The sequence below is a fragment of the Penaeus chinensis genome, chromosome 16 (assembly GCF_019202785.1).
Source record: "Penaeus chinensis breed Huanghai No. 1 chromosome 16, ASM1920278v2, whole genome shotgun sequence".
Classification (NCBI taxonomy): domain Eukaryota; kingdom Metazoa; phylum Arthropoda; class Malacostraca; order Decapoda; family Penaeidae; genus Penaeus; species Penaeus chinensis.
In genome coordinates, this window is record NC_061834.1 from 34,712,088 (window position 1) to 34,727,087 (window position 15,000).

At 36.1% G+C, this 15,000-nt stretch overlaps 5 protein-coding genes and 1 pseudogene across 5 annotated transcripts; 3 read left to right on the forward strand and 3 right to left on the reverse strand.

Moving 5' to 3' along the window:
- Positions 1-354: 354 nt before the first annotated feature.
- On the forward strand, positions 355-694 carry LOC125033685 (annotated as a pseudogene).
- A 1,192-nt stretch (positions 695-1,886) lies between these two features.
- On the reverse strand, positions 1,887-2,598 carry LOC125033668 (pigment-dispersing hormone type 1-like). Its single transcript, XM_047625372.1, has 3 exons — positions 2,500-2,598; positions 2,184-2,350; positions 1,887-1,975 (listed from the first exon to the last, which is right to left on the reverse strand). The coding sequence occupies exons 1-2, from the start codon at positions 2,590-2,592 to the stop codon at positions 2,207-2,209; spliced, it is 237 nt and encodes a 78-aa protein (XP_047481328.1). The 5' UTR covers positions 2,593-2,598; the 3' UTR covers positions 1,887-1,975; positions 2,184-2,206.
- A 1,656-nt stretch (positions 2,599-4,254) lies between these two features.
- LOC125033673 (pigment-dispersing hormone type 1-like) lies at positions 4,255-4,842 on the forward strand. Its single transcript, XM_047625376.1, has 3 exons — positions 4,255-4,347; positions 4,491-4,657; positions 4,817-4,842. Exons 1-2 carry the CDS (start codon positions 4,255-4,257, stop codon positions 4,632-4,634), a joined length of 237 nt encoding a protein of 78 aa, XP_047481332.1. The 3' UTR covers positions 4,635-4,657; positions 4,817-4,842.
- Positions 4,843-7,443: 2,601 nt separating this feature from the next.
- Positions 7,444-7,847, reverse strand: LOC125033687 (pigment-dispersing hormone type 1-like). The gene is made up of 2 exons (XM_047625391.1): positions 7,755-7,847; positions 7,444-7,612 (listed from the first exon to the last, which is right to left on the reverse strand). Exons 1-2 carry the CDS (start codon positions 7,845-7,847, stop codon positions 7,469-7,471), a joined length of 237 nt encoding a protein of 78 aa, XP_047481347.1. The 3' UTR covers positions 7,444-7,468.
- A 1,624-nt stretch (positions 7,848-9,471) lies between these two features.
- On the forward strand, positions 9,472-9,865 carry LOC125033665 (pigment-dispersing hormone type 1-like). Its single transcript, XM_047625358.1, has 2 exons — positions 9,472-9,564; positions 9,703-9,865. The coding sequence occupies exons 1-2, from the start codon at positions 9,472-9,474 to the stop codon at positions 9,844-9,846; spliced, it is 237 nt and encodes a 78-aa protein (XP_047481314.1). The 3' UTR covers positions 9,847-9,865.
- Positions 9,866-12,143: 2,278 nt separating this feature from the next.
- LOC125033677 (pigment-dispersing hormone type 1-like) lies at positions 12,144-12,737 on the reverse strand. Its single transcript, XM_047625381.1, has 3 exons — positions 12,645-12,737; positions 12,403-12,569; positions 12,144-12,201 (listed from the first exon to the last, which is right to left on the reverse strand). The coding sequence occupies exons 1-2, from the start codon at positions 12,735-12,737 to the stop codon at positions 12,426-12,428; spliced, it is 237 nt and encodes a 78-aa protein (XP_047481337.1). The 3' UTR covers positions 12,144-12,201; positions 12,403-12,425.
- Between the last annotated feature and the right edge of the window lie 2,263 nt (positions 12,738-15,000).

The window sequence follows — 15,000 nt, forward strand, 5'->3', positions numbered from 1 at the left end:
AGCTACTTAATCACAAACCGTATACTGTAAACATCCCGATGCTTTGTTAATAATACATGTGAAATCTTTTCAATGGGCTCGAATGAATTCCTAATTCGAGACGTTTCTTTTGAAGCAAATGAAGGCGCATGCGTACGTAGACTGGAATCGTAATATAAGGTGAAGTGGGTAGTAGGCTGCTGTCAGTGTACCGTCCACGCCACGGAAACAACAGGTCCAACAAAGGTTTCCAGTCTCTCACATATGAAATAGGACGGTAATGGCGATCATATATTGGGTGGAATTTTATATTTATCATATGTCTTTTGTTTTATGAAATACATGATACGAAGTTAATAATATCTGTTGTTCAGGATGCACAGAGCCGTCATCGTAGCCCTTCTTGGTGCGGTGGGCATGAGTCTTCAGCAGACGTCGTCCGGGGAAATGTGAGGCAAGTATGAAGCTTCACGAAGTTCTTTTATCACATTCAAATATTACGTGACCGTGGATAGTAGCTTCAAAGGCAAAAGAAGAAAAATGTTATCAATATATACCAATGGCCAAATAGGTCGTGTCCAAGCTGGCGGCGCAGATCCTGCGCGTGGCTCAGGGACCCTCGGCCTTCGTCGCGGGACTTCACAAGCGCAACTCGGAGCTGATCAACTCCCTCCTGGGGATCCCCAAGGTCATGAACGACGCCGGAAGGAGATAGGCAATGAGAGGAAAATTACGTGCTGCAGAAGGTTAAGATACGGTAAATAAATAAATAAATTTAAGTAATACTGAGTGAATATGATGATAATAGTAGTGATGATAATAACAACAGTAGTAATGGCTGTAATAGCAATAATGATAATGATTTTTAAATAGTTTTAGTAGTAGTCATGGTTATGATGATTATGAAATACTAGAATAACAGTAATAAAATGATGATTAGTAATGATAGTGAAAGTGATAACAACAAGGATAATAACCAAGGCAATTTCGTTTTGCTGATATATTAAATGCTTCTTTCAGAGGATCATCAAGAATTCCAAGAAACTTAATAAAATGTATAAGTAGAACGCACTGTGTTGACTTTCCTATACACATGCAAAGGTCGTCTAGAAACATTTACTCAAAATCCCTTCTTCCGGTAAAAAAAAAAAAAAATGAAACAAAAAACATATGTATATAATGCGATGAATGGTATAATATAAAGTGAATTTGCTAGTACAGTTCTTACTTACATTATAAAGTAATGTTATACATAACAGGCTAAGAACTTGGGAGAGAGAAAGAGAAAGAAAAAGAAAGAGAATGAGAGAGAGAAAAAGCTAGAGAGATAACAGAGGCATAAACAAAAAAAAAAAAGGGACAGATGCAGAGGCAGAGAGGGATGGAAGAAAAACGCTGTTGTGTATGAAAATCCGTTTTTTAGAGATATGTGTGTATGTGTCTGTGTGTGTGTGTGTGTGTGTGTATACATATGTGTATATATATACATATATACATATATACATGTGCATATATATGTGTGTATATATATACATACACATATATATACATATATATACATATGTATTGTGTGAGTGTATACAATATATATATACATGTATTGTGTGTGTGTATGTTTGCATGGATGCGGATGTGTGCGTGTTCCCGCCTGTCTATGGTCATATCAACGTACTCATATGTCCTTATGTCTATGTAACAATATGTCTACATGCTGTTATTACTTTTCAGATGATTTTGACTCGCAGCTGCGTCACTTCACGATATGAGGAAGAATAGCAGTGTACTTCCTGGTAAGAAATTAAAAGCTTGACAATATATTGTATATTTGCCTCATGCCATAAGTATGTCTCTAGTCATGTAAGGTTGTTGCTAACAGAAAATTCTTGTGGTAAAAGAAAATCGCGGCGTTAATGTTGCAACATTTATTTAATCAAGGAGGATATATTTGATGAGCACAATGTGTGGATGACGTCGGCGTCGTCATGGCCAGGGTGTTCTGAAAGGGGAGAAGCAAACAGTAGCATTAGTTGAAAAGAATATCGAAATTACTGTTTCCGATTCTTCTAACTTATATCTTATTGTTTCTAATTTCATGTTCATCAATGCAACTTTATGTGTAGTGTGATGCACTATCCCCTATTTCAGCCAACAGTGCATAAATTTCTTGTTTGAAAAGATAAATCCGAACGAGAATTAGACTGTACCAAAAAGTCAATAGATTTTCTTTTCATCTCCTTCCGGCGTCGTTCATGACCTTGGGGATCCCCAGGAGGGAGTTGATCAGCTCCGAGTTGCGCTTGTGAGGGCCCGCGACGAAGGCCGAGGGTCCCTGAGCCACTAACAGGATCCGCGCCGCCAACTCGGACACCGCCTGTTGGTCACGTCATAGAATATCAGATTTATTGGTCCCGTCTCATGGAAATACTCACTGAATTTAACACTCTGTTAGTTTTAGATTTCATATTCTACTATTTCCTTTTTTTATGCTATGCATCACATCTGCCAAACTTTAGCACTTGCCTCACGCTCTGGGTACTGTAAGTTGTCGGCGAGTGTCAGCTGAAGGCTCACAGCCAACGCCACCAGGAGGACGACCACAACGGCGCTGCGCATTCTGGATAAATTCGGTTGATCTTTTTATCTGTTTAGTATGAACTATCCCACATATGTCAAAATAATTCTAAAGGCCGTAGAAACTATTTAACTACGACTTGACAAGCAATAACAGTTATGACCCAATAAGATTTATAAACGATATGTGCAAGAGAAAAAAAAATAATGGTGCGTCGGCTAAATCGTCTTTAAGAGCCTCCAAACCTACTTGTGTGTTATCAGATCGGTTTCGAAGCTGTAATAATACAAGATGCTCGTCGACCTCCTCTTTTATAGGTCGCCTCACCCTCAGCGATTCGCCCACTCTTCCTTATTTCCAGCTCGCTTCTTCTGTTGAGGCACCCGCGAGTTTAACAGTCGTGAGGATTTTCTTAAAAGTGGTTATTTTGTTTTGTTTTTTTCTAGACAGTGTCGTTTTAAAGTTCAATGTATATTCCAAAAAATGTTTTAAAGTTGTTTTTTCTCCTATTCTATTATTTTCCCACGAAAGCTACCCTGACTTGACACTATATTGAAGATCTTTTCTGCTGTCACATGTAAAACGTTCTATTCAAAGACGCATCCAATGTTAAAATGGAAAGAATCAAGAACTTCATAAAAAATATTAAACATCATTAAAATACCCTTACTGATATTTCTAGTGCTGATGATATGATCATGTGACCAAGATGTCCGAAAGGATGGTTTAAAATGTATTATGTTCACTAACTAAAACATTTTTCTTTCTTTGTTCCTTCTCTAAAGCTTGACTTTTCACATATGTATATATAACAGAAACACACATACACACGTGTCCACTTATGTGTGTAGTGAGAAACGGGAGATGGAGGTGAGAATATCATTTTAAGACACTATGAAAGGTCAAGCTTTAGAAAAAAAAAGGATGAACAAATCACAATTAAAACCAATTTTTCAACATTTTGGTCATCCGTGAGTTACGGTTACTAAATACCTAATATTGAAAATGTTATCATTTTCATTATCTTTATTACTCATCGTTGCTACTGTTATTGCTACTACTATTATAATCATTAATGTTGTAATCACCAAATCATCAGGATTATAAATAAAAGTAATAGTTGTAATTGTAATAGTAGTAAAAGTAGTTTAGTGATGCTTGTAAAATATGTATAAGGCATCTTGTTGCTCTCCACCATCATCTTCAATACGTGATTAGATGTGTTTTCAAGCTTTATATATCACAGCAGAATAGGTTTGCATAGAGGGTCAAGTCAGCGTAGAGAAAATACTACTTCAAAACCTTTTTGGGAAATGAAAGCAAATTTAAAACGACAGTAGTATAACTGCTTAATCTAAGGAAAACCTCACGATTGATAAACTCGCGGAAGCTTCAACAGAAGAAGCAAGCTGGAAATGAACAAGACTGGGCGAGTCGCTGAGGGTGAGGCGACCTATATAAGAGGAGGTCGACGGGCATCTTGTATCATTACGACTTCGGAATCGATCCTGATAACAAACAAGTAGGTTTCGTTTTTTTTAAGATAATATTAGTGCCACTGATCATAATTCTTTCTCTCTAAGACATCTTAAGGGCTTTATTGTGTCATAAACGTTATTGTCAATCACGACCGTCAAGAATAATTTCAATAGATCTAGAATAAGCATACAAAATAGTTAAAAATTGAATTGAATCGACCCAGAATGCGCAGCGCCGTTGTGGTCGTCCTCCTGGTGGCGATGGCTGTGAGCCTTCAGCTGACACTCGCGGACAACTTGCAGTACCCAGAGCGTGAAGTAAGTGCTAAAGTTTGGCCGATGTGATGTAAATAAATTATTTAGACAATGAAATCCAATACTAACATCATGTTAGAAAACTCAGTATTTACTTCTTTGTGACGGACCAATAAATCTTTGCAATTCTATGCCGTGACCAACAGGCGGTGTCCGAGTTGGCGGCGCGGATCCTGCGCGTGGCTCAGGGACCCTCGGCCTTCGTCGCGGGCCCTCACAAGCGCAACTCGGAGCTGATCAACTCCCTCCTGGGGATCCCCAAGGTCATGAACGACGCCGGAAGGAGATGAAAAGAAAATCTATTGATCTTCTGGTACAGTCTAATTCTCGTTCGGGGATGGTGCATAACTACACATAAAGATGCATCGGTCAACATGGAATTAGAAACAATATGATATAAGTTAGAAGAAGCGGAAACACCAATTTAGATATTCTTTTCAACTAATGCTACTGTCTGATTCTCCCCTTTCAGAACACCTTGGCCATGACGACGCTGACGTCATTAACACATTGTGCTCATCAAATATATCCTCCTTGATTAAATAAATGTTGCAACATTAACCCACTATGTTTTTACCAATATATTCACTAATATACACTGACTAGATTTTTTTTTTTTTTTTTTTTTTTTTTTTTTGAAAGAACCTTACACAATTTTGACCAAAACATGGTCAAAATTTAAATTTCTTACCAGGGTGTACATTTCAGTTCTTCCTTATATCATGAAGTGATAAGACCATAGACAGGCGAGAACACGCACATTCGCAACCATACAAATATACGTTTATACACACACACATATATATATGTATATATATATATTTATATATAAACATATATAGTTATATATATACATATACATAGTTATATAAATACATTTATAGTTATATATATACATATATATAGTTATATATATACATATATATAGTTATATATATACATATATATAGTTATATATATATACATATAGATAGTTATAGAAATACATATATAGTAATATATATACATATATTAGTTCCTATGAGAAGGGCTTCGGCGTACAATGATAGAGACCTCTGGTCTCTATCCAGCTCGGAAAACAAAAATGCTAATGAAGCATTTATTGGTATCCTGCCATGTGAGATTTATATCAGAGAATTTTGTATCATACAGTATCACATATGGAGATCACTGTAAAGCAGCAGGAGAAACTAAAAAAAAATATGAGTATGAAGAGATTGTAGTCATTTCCAATTCTGGAATCACGCACATGAAGCTGACCATGAGAAAAGCAATGCTGCGTGAAGTCTACCAAAGACTTCATCTTATATCTGGTTTGGGCCGAAAGTTGAGTTATTCAAATCAAAACTCTGCCGAACTTCAAAACCCCGCGTCGCGAAACCTTTCACTTTAATTCCTTGGCATTTGGAAGAAATAAAATTCATTTCCTCGATTCAGTTATATTATTTGTATTTTAAACTGAATTTAGAAAAAAAGGTTTTAAGCTCATTATAAATTTTAAAAATATCTCAAATTACAAATTTTAACCGCTGGATGTGCAAGCATCAGATGAAGAGCAGATTTTCTAGCCCGGGAACATCCTGATTCCAAGAAAGTATAATTTGTTTATGTAAAGCTAATGTGTCCCGAGTTAGAGGGGTTTCAGACATTCGGACAGACAGACGGAATTTGCTGTTTATATATATATATATATATATATATATATATATATATATGTGTGTGTGTGTGTGTGTGTGTGTGTTTATTTATATGGTATGTGTGTGTATCAAGTGATAGTACCATGTGCAATCCGTTATACAATCATGCATTTACTACTGTTATCATACTTGCGTATTCATTTGAGCAATAAATGTTGCTTGTTTCTCTTGCCTTGTTTTGCTTAAGCGATACAGAGACACTTGAAACTACATGCATGCTTATACCCCCACCCCGCACGCAAACACACACATCTACAGCGACAGATAAAGAGACACGCACAGATACACCGTCGATATGGAAATCGTGAGCAACAAAGGGACATAATAGTCTCGAGAAATAAAGGAAATACGAAAGGCTAAATAGCATACTACTCCTCAATGAAAGGAAGATAAAAAGTGCCAATGTAAGTTGGACAAAGAACCACTAGTAAGTCCAGTATGCAAAAGCACTCATGAAAAAAAATCCAACTTGCCTGGATACAATATCTTATTTATATTTTCCATCCCATAATTTTTTCTGCTGTAGTCATATATATATACATATATATATATATATATATATATATATATATAATATACAGGTATATGCAAATATGTATATATATATATATGTGTGTGTGTGTGTGTGTGTATGTGTGTGCGTGTGTGCGTATATATATGTATGTATATGTGTGTATATATATGTATGTGTGTATGCATATGTATATATGTGTGTATATATATGTATGTGTGTGTGTATGTGCATATATATATATATATATATATATATATATATATATATATATTTACATATATATATTGTATGGGTGTATGGATGGATGGGCACGTGTTACCTCCTATTTGTGCTTCTACGAATGTATTCTTAGGTCGATGTACCGCCTTATATCTATGCAATACTTTCCTTTGTCGCTTTTCAGCTGTCGCTTTTCAGCTGATTTCAATGAATAAATGCGGCATGAGGAGCAGGAATGTACTTCCTAGTAAGAAATTAATTCCAAAATTCAAGTGTGATGACAGTGTTGTTTCACTGACTCGTGCTATAAGTATGTAAATAGTTAAATAGGGTTGATTCCAACAAAAACTCCAGTGTATGTCAATAAATATATTGGTAAACATAATATCGGGTTAATGTTGCTACATTTTTTTTATCAAGGAGGAAGCCGGCGTCGTCGTGGCAAAGGTATTCTGGAAGTGGGGAAGAAGACAGTGGCATTAGCTGAAGTATAATTGACATAGCTGTTTCTTTTCCTCTTATTTTATGGTGACCAAAGATCTTTAACGTATTGAGCGATAATATCAACTATTTAAGCCTTTAGACATTTATAGCATAAATAGTTGACATTATTTATATTTTCATCGTAATCAGTACTGCTAAAGCTGATTCATCGATTTTTACCTTTCTGCAGCACGTAGATTTCCCTCATTGTCTATCTCCTTCCGGCGTCGTTCATGACCTTGGGGATCCCCAGGAGGGAGTTGATCAGCTCCGAGTTGCGCTTGTGAGGGCCCGCGACGAAGGCCGAGGGTCCCTGAGCCACGCGCAGGATCAGCGCCGCCAACTCGGACACCACCTGTTAGTCACGGCATAGATTTATTTGACCGTCACAAAGAAGTAAACAGTGAATTTTCCAACATGATGTCAGTATAGGATTTCATTGTCTAAATCATTTATTTTTATGCTATGCATCACATCGGTCAAACTTTAGCACTTACTTCACGCTCTTGGTACTGCAAGTCATCGGCGAGTGTCAGCTGAAGGCTCACAGCCAACGCCACCAGGAGGACGACAACAACGGCGCTGCGCATTCTGGGTAGATTCAATCCATTTTTTATTTATTTTGTATGATTATTCTATCGAAATTATTCCTGATGGTCTGTAAAACCGATATGAATCATGACTTGAATGACAGTAATATTTATGACACGAAAAAGCCCTTAAGATATATCAAAGAGAAAAAAAAATATGAGCAGCGGCCCTAATATTGTTTTTAAAATCCCCGTAACCTACATGTGTGGTATCAGGGCCGGTTTCGAAGCCGTATTGATACAAGATGCCCGTCGATCTCCTCTTTTATAGGTCGCCTCACCCTCAGCGACTCGCCTACTCTTCGTCATTTCCACCTCGCTTCTTCTGTTGAGATTCCCGCGAGTTTATCAATTGTGAGGATTTCCTTAGATTAAGCAATTATACTTTTTTTTTTCTCAGAGGTTTTAAATTTACTTGTTTTCCCAAAAGCTTTTAAAGGTGTAGTTTTTTTCTATGTTGACTTGACGTTCTATGTAAGCCTATTCTGCTGTGCTATATATAAGCTTGAAAACACCTAATCACGTATTGAAGAAGTTGACAGTGGAGAGAAACAAAATGCTTCATATACATTTTACAAGCAGTAGTAATAATAATAGCAACGATATTGGTGTTGATGATAATGACGATGATGACCTTTTTAACATTAATCTACCAACCCTAATTTACGGTTGACCAAGATGTTCAAAAAGTTGGTTTTAACTGTGATTTGTTCAACTAAAAAAAAGAAAAAAAAAAGGGAAAAAAAAGTTTGACCTTTCATAGTATCTTAAAATTATATTCACACTTCCATCTCCTGTTCTCATTGCACACACATGGACATACAGATATACAAACATACATACACATATATATGTGTGTGTGTTTGTGTTATATATGTGAAAGATCAAGCTTTAGTGAAGGAGCAAAGGAAGAAAAGAAAGAACTTAAACAAAATATATATTAAACCCACCCTTTAGACTTCTTGGTTACATGATCATATTATCAGAATTGTAAGTAGTAGAAATATAGGTTAGAGTATCTTGGTGATGCTTGTAAGATTAATATCTATAACATGTAATTGTATGTGTCTCTGAACAAAACGTTTTATATGTGACCGCAAAATAGATCTTCAATATAGTGTCATGTCAGAGTAACTTTCGTGGGAAAATATAGAATAGGAGAAAAACAACTTTTTGGAATATGCAAAGAACTCTAAAATGACACTGTCTAGAAAATAACAAAACGACCACTTTTAAGAAAGTCCTCACGACTGATAAACTCGCGGGTGCTTCAACAGAAGAAGCGAGCTGGAAATGAACAAGAGTGGGCGAGTCGCTGAGGGTGAGGCGACCTATAAAAGAGGAGGTCGTCGGGCGTCTTATATCATTACCTCTTCGAAACCGATCCTGATAACACAAGTAGGTTTGGAGGCTCTCAAAGACGATGATGCAGACACTCATCTTCTTTTTTTTTTTTTTTTTCATTGTCTCTTTTGCACATATCATTTATAGACTTTATTGGGTCCTAACTGTTATTGCTTGTCAAGTCGTAGTCAAATAGTTTCTACAGGCCATATAGAATTATTTTGGCGGATGCGAGATAGTCAAAACTGATAAATAAAAATATCAACTGAATATACACAGAATGCGCAGCGCCGTTGTGGTTGTCCTCCTGGTGGCGATGGCTGTGAGCCTTCAGCTGACACTCGCCGACAACTTGCAGTACCCAGAGCGTGAAGTAAGTGCTAAAGTTTGACCGATGTGATGTACTGCGTAAAAATAAATTATTTAAACTATGAAATCCAATACTGACAACAATGTTTGCTTCTGTGTGTCGGACCAATATATATTTTCTATTCTATGCCATGACCAACAGTTGGTGTCCGAGTTGGCGGCGCAGATCCTGCGCGTGGCTCAGGGATCCTCGGCCTTCGTCGCGGGCCCTCACAAGCGCAACTCGGAGCTGATCAACTCCCTCCTGGGGATCCCCAAGGTCATGAACGACGCTGGAAAGAGATAGACAATGAGGGGAAATCTACGTGTTGCAGACAGATAAAAATCGGTGAATAGCTGTACTTATTACGATGATTATATGATTAATGACAACTGTTAATGCTAGAAAAGGCTTAAATAGGTGATAGTATCGCCAATTACGAAACATAAAAGATCTTTGGTTAACACGATATAAGAGGAAAAGAAACAGCTATTTCAATTTTTTCAACTAATGCCACTATCTTCTACACTTTCAGAACACCTTTGCTATGACGACGCCGGCTTCCTCCACACTTCTTTCGTGATAAAATAAATGTTGCAACATTAACCCGATATTATTTTTACCAATATATTAATTGACATTCACTGGAAATTTGTTGGAATAGACTCTATATAACTATTTACATACTCATAGTATGAGTCAAATATACAATACACCGTCATTAAACTTGAATTTTGAAGTTAATTTCTTACTAGGAAGTATGTCCCTGCTCCTCCTCATATCACGTGACGCATCTGTTCATTGAAATCAACTGAAAATGACAAAGGAAAGTGAATATACTATTGCATAGATATAAGGAAGTATATATGGCCATGGATGGGTCCGTAGAAGCACAGATAGGTGATAACACGCAACCTTCCATCCATACTCCCACAAACACACACACAGTGTATATATAAATACATATGTGTGTATGTATATATATATATATGTATAAATACATATATATACATATGAATTTATATATATTCACACACATAAAATTGTATATACCTGTATATATGTGTATTTACATTATATATATATATATATATATATATATATATATATATATATATTGTGGGTTCACAATGCTTGGCATCAGATGTGTAACAGCAACAGTAAAATATATATATATATATATATATATATATATATATTAAATCAAAGAGGCCCTATATAATATATATATATATATATATATATATATTAAATCAAAGAGGCCCTATATAATATATATATATATATATATATATATATATATATATCCGGGGCATCTTTGGAAAATAGTGTATTTAACAATCTTTTCCTCTGAATGTCTTGGTTACTCTTTTGCACAAAAACTGGGGTCAATACCATCTGCAGAATTGCCCCACAACTTGTCTGTCCATGACATGTATAACGTACCTGCAGACAAATTGTGGGACGGAAAATGTAAATATGTTATTGTGACCAGGGAAGTTGGATTTTTTCGTAAGTCCTTTTATATACTCATCTTCTTGGTGGTTCTTTGTCCCACTTACATTTTATTTTATTTAGGTACATTATATATATTATAGGCAAATTGCAAAATGCACAGGATTTGATGCCCAGCACTGGGAATGTGTGTATATATGTGTGTGTGTGTGTGTGCACGTATATATGTATATATAAAAAGCAAATTCTGTCTTTCCATCGGTGTGTCTGAACCCCCTCTAACATTTGCTTTACAAAGACGTATTATACATTTTTGGAATCAGGGTTATAAAATCTGCCCTTAATATGGTGCTTGTACATCCAGCGGTTAAAATTTGGGCTTAAACACTTTTTGGTGGGTAATTAAGTTTAAGATATGTAAAATATTTAACTTTGTGAATCGAGGAAATGAAATTAATTTCTTCAAAATACCTAGGAATCTAAGTTAAAGTACATGAGGTTTTGAAGTTCCGTAGAGTTTGTAATTTGAATAACTAAATTTTTGGCCCAAATCGGATTCCACCTCACGCAGTATTGTTCTATGTGGTGTCAGAATTGGAATTGGCAGCAATCTCATCATACTCACACAACAAAAAAAACAAAAAAAACAAGTATGTTTACTTGCTGTTTTACAGTGGTCGCCAAAAGTGATACTGTGCGATACAAAATTCTCTGTGATGTCTCACATGGCAGGATACCAATAAATATATTTATATATATGTATATATATACACATTTATATACACACATATATACTGTGTATAAATGTATGTTTGTATGGATGCGAATGTGTGCGTGTTCCCGTATGTCTATGGTCATATGAACGTACTCATATGTCCTTGTCTATGCAACAATACGTCTACATGCTGTTATTACTTCTCAGATGATTATGAGTTGCAGCTGCGTCACTTCACGATATGAGGAAGAATAGCAGTGTACTTCCTGGTAAGAAATTAAAAGTTTGACTATATATTGTATATTTGCCTCATGCCATAAGCATATCTCTAGTTATGTAAGATTGCTTCTAACACAAAATTCTTGCCAGTGTATAAAAATATTGGTGAAAAAATACATCACGTTAATGTTTCAACATTTATTTTATCAATGAAGATATATCTGATGAGCACAATGTGTGGATGACGTCGGCGTCGTCATGGCCAGGGTGTACTGAAAGGAGGGAAGACAATAGCAATAGAAAAGAATATCGGAATTACTGTTCCCTATTCTTCTAAACTCTATCACATTGTTTCTAATGTTCACCAATGCAATGCATCTTTATGTGTAGTGTTATCACTATTCCCTATTTCAGCCCACAGTACATAAATTTCTTGTTTGACAAGATAAATCCGAACGAGAATTAAACTGTACCAGAAAGTCAATAGATTTTCTTTTCATCTCTTTCCGGCGTCGTTCATGACCTTAGGGATCCCCAGGAGGGAGTTGATCAGCTCCGAGTTGCGCTTGTGAGGGCCCGCGACGAAGGCCGAGGGTCCCTGAGCCACGCGCAGGATCTGCGCCGCCAACTCGAACACCGCCTGTTAGTCAGATTTCATATTCTAATAAATATTTTTTTATGCTAAGCATTACATCGGCCAAACTTTAGCACTTGCCTCACGCTCTGGGTACTGCAAGTTGTCCGCGAGTGTCAGCTGAAGGCTCACAGCCATCGCCACCAGGAGGACGACCACAACGGCGCTGCGCATTCTGGGTATTCGGAATAAACTATCCCACATATGTCAAAATCATATTAAACGTAGAAACTATTTAACCACGACTTGACCAACAATAACAGTTATGACCCAATAAAATTGATAATAGATATGTGCAAGAGAAAACAAAAAACAAATAACGATGCGTCAGCAAAATCGTCTTTAAGAGCCTCCAAACTTACCTGCGTTATCAGGATCGGTTTCGAAGCAAAAATGATACAAGATGCCTCCTCTTTTATAGGTCGCCTCACCCTCCGCGACTCGCCCACTCTTCTTCATTTCCAGGTCGTTTCTATTGAGACATCCGTGAGGTCTTTCTTAAAATTGGTTGTTATTTTGTTATTTTCGAGACAGCATTTGTGGTTTTAAAGTTCATTGCATATTCCAAAAAGGGTTTAAAGTTGAGTCGAAAACTACTCTGGCTTGACTACCTCCTCAGCGACAGGCGTCAGGTGGTTGTTATTTTGTTATTTTCTAGACTGCGTTTGTCGTTTTAAAGTTCACTGCATATTCTAAAAAGATTTAAAGGTTTTTTTCTCTTAATCTAAATTTTACCACGAAAACTATTCTTGAAGATCTATTCTGCTATCGCATGTGAACTGATCTGTTCAAGGACGCATCTAATCACTTCCTAAAGATATTAGTATTACAAGCATCACTGAAATACTCTTACTGATATTTCTAGTACTGACGATATAATCAGGTGACCAAGATGTCCAAAAGGTTGGTCTAAAATGTATTTTGTTCATCAACTAAACTATTCTTTTTCTTTTTTTGCTCCTCTAATGCTTGACCTTTCACATATATATATATATTGTTACGGCTGGTATGTCACTAAGAGAATTCAGGGAAAGAGCAACTCCGCTTAACTCTAATTCTCCTAATGCGGTAGACGAGAAATCAAAACTGAATGGTGCGGCCTGATACTGAATGGCTAATACCACGTAACAACAACTGTCCTAGCGCTTATGTACTATTAGTGATTGTCAAGCTTCTTTTTGTTATTTCATTGATGTCATTCATTCTTCATTCTTTATTACGATGCTCATTAATGTTGTTTGCTTATTATCATTAAATATGCTGATCCATTAATTAATTTATCATGTCTCCGATTAATGTATTTTTATCAATCATTATTTATTAAGTACTCTCATTATCGTATTGCAATCCGTTTTGTGGTAAATGTATTAAAGTCCTCTTTCATTATCAGTTATCAATCATCTTCTATTATTAATTAGCATTTATCAATTGTCAAAAGAGATAAAATACGTAAAATCATTTAATTAGAACTTATTTTTGTTTAAAGCTTTACCAAAATAAACAAAGTACACAAAATACACAAAACAAGAAAATCCTACCTATGCGATACATTATTACAAGCCGAAAAGCGGCAGACACCGCAAATGGCAGAGAGGTCTAGCCCAGGTCTAGCCCAGAGGAGTGACCGAGGCAGTGAAGTCAAGGCAGTGAGTGTCACACGAGTGTGTATATATGTGTTTATATATCTGCATGTTCATGTGTGTGTGTGTTGTGAGAAACAGGAGATAGAAGTGAGAATATCATTTTTATATACTATGAAAGGTCAAGCTTTAGAGAGAAAACGAGTTAGGAAAGAAAAGATTTTTAACTAATGAACAAATAACAATAAAGACCAACCTTTTGAATATCTTGATCATCGTGAGTTACGGTTACTAAATTGCCTCATGTTGAAAATGTTATCTTTATTATCATTATTACTTATCGTTGCTACTGTTATTACTACTACTATTATAACCATTAATGCTGTTATGACCATACCATCAGGATTATAAGTAGTAGTAATAGTTGTGGTAGTAATAGTAGTAAAAGTAGTTTAGTGATGCTTGTAAAATGTGTATAAAGAATCTTGTTGCTCGCCATCATCTTCAATATGTAATTAGGTGTGTTTTCAAGCTTTATATATCACAGCAGAATAAGTTTGCATAGAGTGTCATTATCAGGGGAGAGAAAAACTACTTCAAAACCTTTTTGGAAAATGCAAGAAAATTTAAAACGATAAACGGTGTCTATGTAATAACAATAACTGCTTAATTTTCAAAAAATCCTCACGACTAATAAACTCGCGGGTGTCTCAACAGAAGAAGCGAGCTGGAAATGAACAAGAGTGGGCGAGTCGCTGAGGGTGAGGCGACCTATATAAGAGGAGGTCGACGGGCATCTTGTATCATTACGACTTCGAAATCGATCCTGATAACAAACAAGTAGGTATCTTTTTTTA

Excerpts from the sequence above, each read along its gene's own strand:
- LOC125033668 (XM_047625372.1), bottom strand. The coding sequence starts at position 2,592 with ATGCGCAGCGCCGTTGTGGTCGTCCTCCTGGTGGCGTTGGCTGTGAGC. Across the intron at positions 2,351-2,499 it reads TACAGTACCCAGAGCGTGAG|GCGGTGTCCGAGTTGGCGGC; the intron begins GCAAGTGCTAAA and ends CGTGACCAACAG.
- LOC125033677 (XM_047625381.1), bottom strand. The coding sequence starts at position 12,737 with ATGCGCAGCGCCGTTGTGGTCGTCCTCCTGGTGGCGATGGCTGTGAGC. Across the intron at positions 12,570-12,644 it reads TGCAGTACCCAGAGCGTGAG|GCGGTGTTCGAGTTGGCGGC; the intron begins GCAAGTGCTAAA and ends TCTGACTAACAG.
- LOC125033687 (XM_047625391.1), bottom strand. The coding sequence starts at position 7,847 with ATGCGCAGCGCCGTTGTTGTCGTCCTCCTGGTGGCGTTGGCTGTGAGC. Across the intron at positions 7,613-7,754 it reads TGCAGTACCAAGAGCGTGAA|GTGGTGTCCGAGTTGGCGGC; the intron begins GTAAGTGCTAAA and ends CGTGACTAACAG.
- LOC125033673 (XM_047625376.1), top strand. The coding sequence starts at position 4,255 with ATGCGCAGCGCCGTTGTGGTCGTCCTCCTGGTGGCGATGGCTGTGAGC. Across the intron at positions 4,348-4,490 it reads TGCAGTACCCAGAGCGTGAA|GCGGTGTCCGAGTTGGCGGC; the intron begins GTAAGTGCTAAA and ends CGTGACCAACAG.
- LOC125033665 (XM_047625358.1), top strand. The coding sequence starts at position 9,472 with ATGCGCAGCGCCGTTGTGGTTGTCCTCCTGGTGGCGATGGCTGTGAGC. Across the intron at positions 9,565-9,702 it reads TGCAGTACCCAGAGCGTGAA|TTGGTGTCCGAGTTGGCGGC; the intron begins GTAAGTGCTAAA and ends CATGACCAACAG.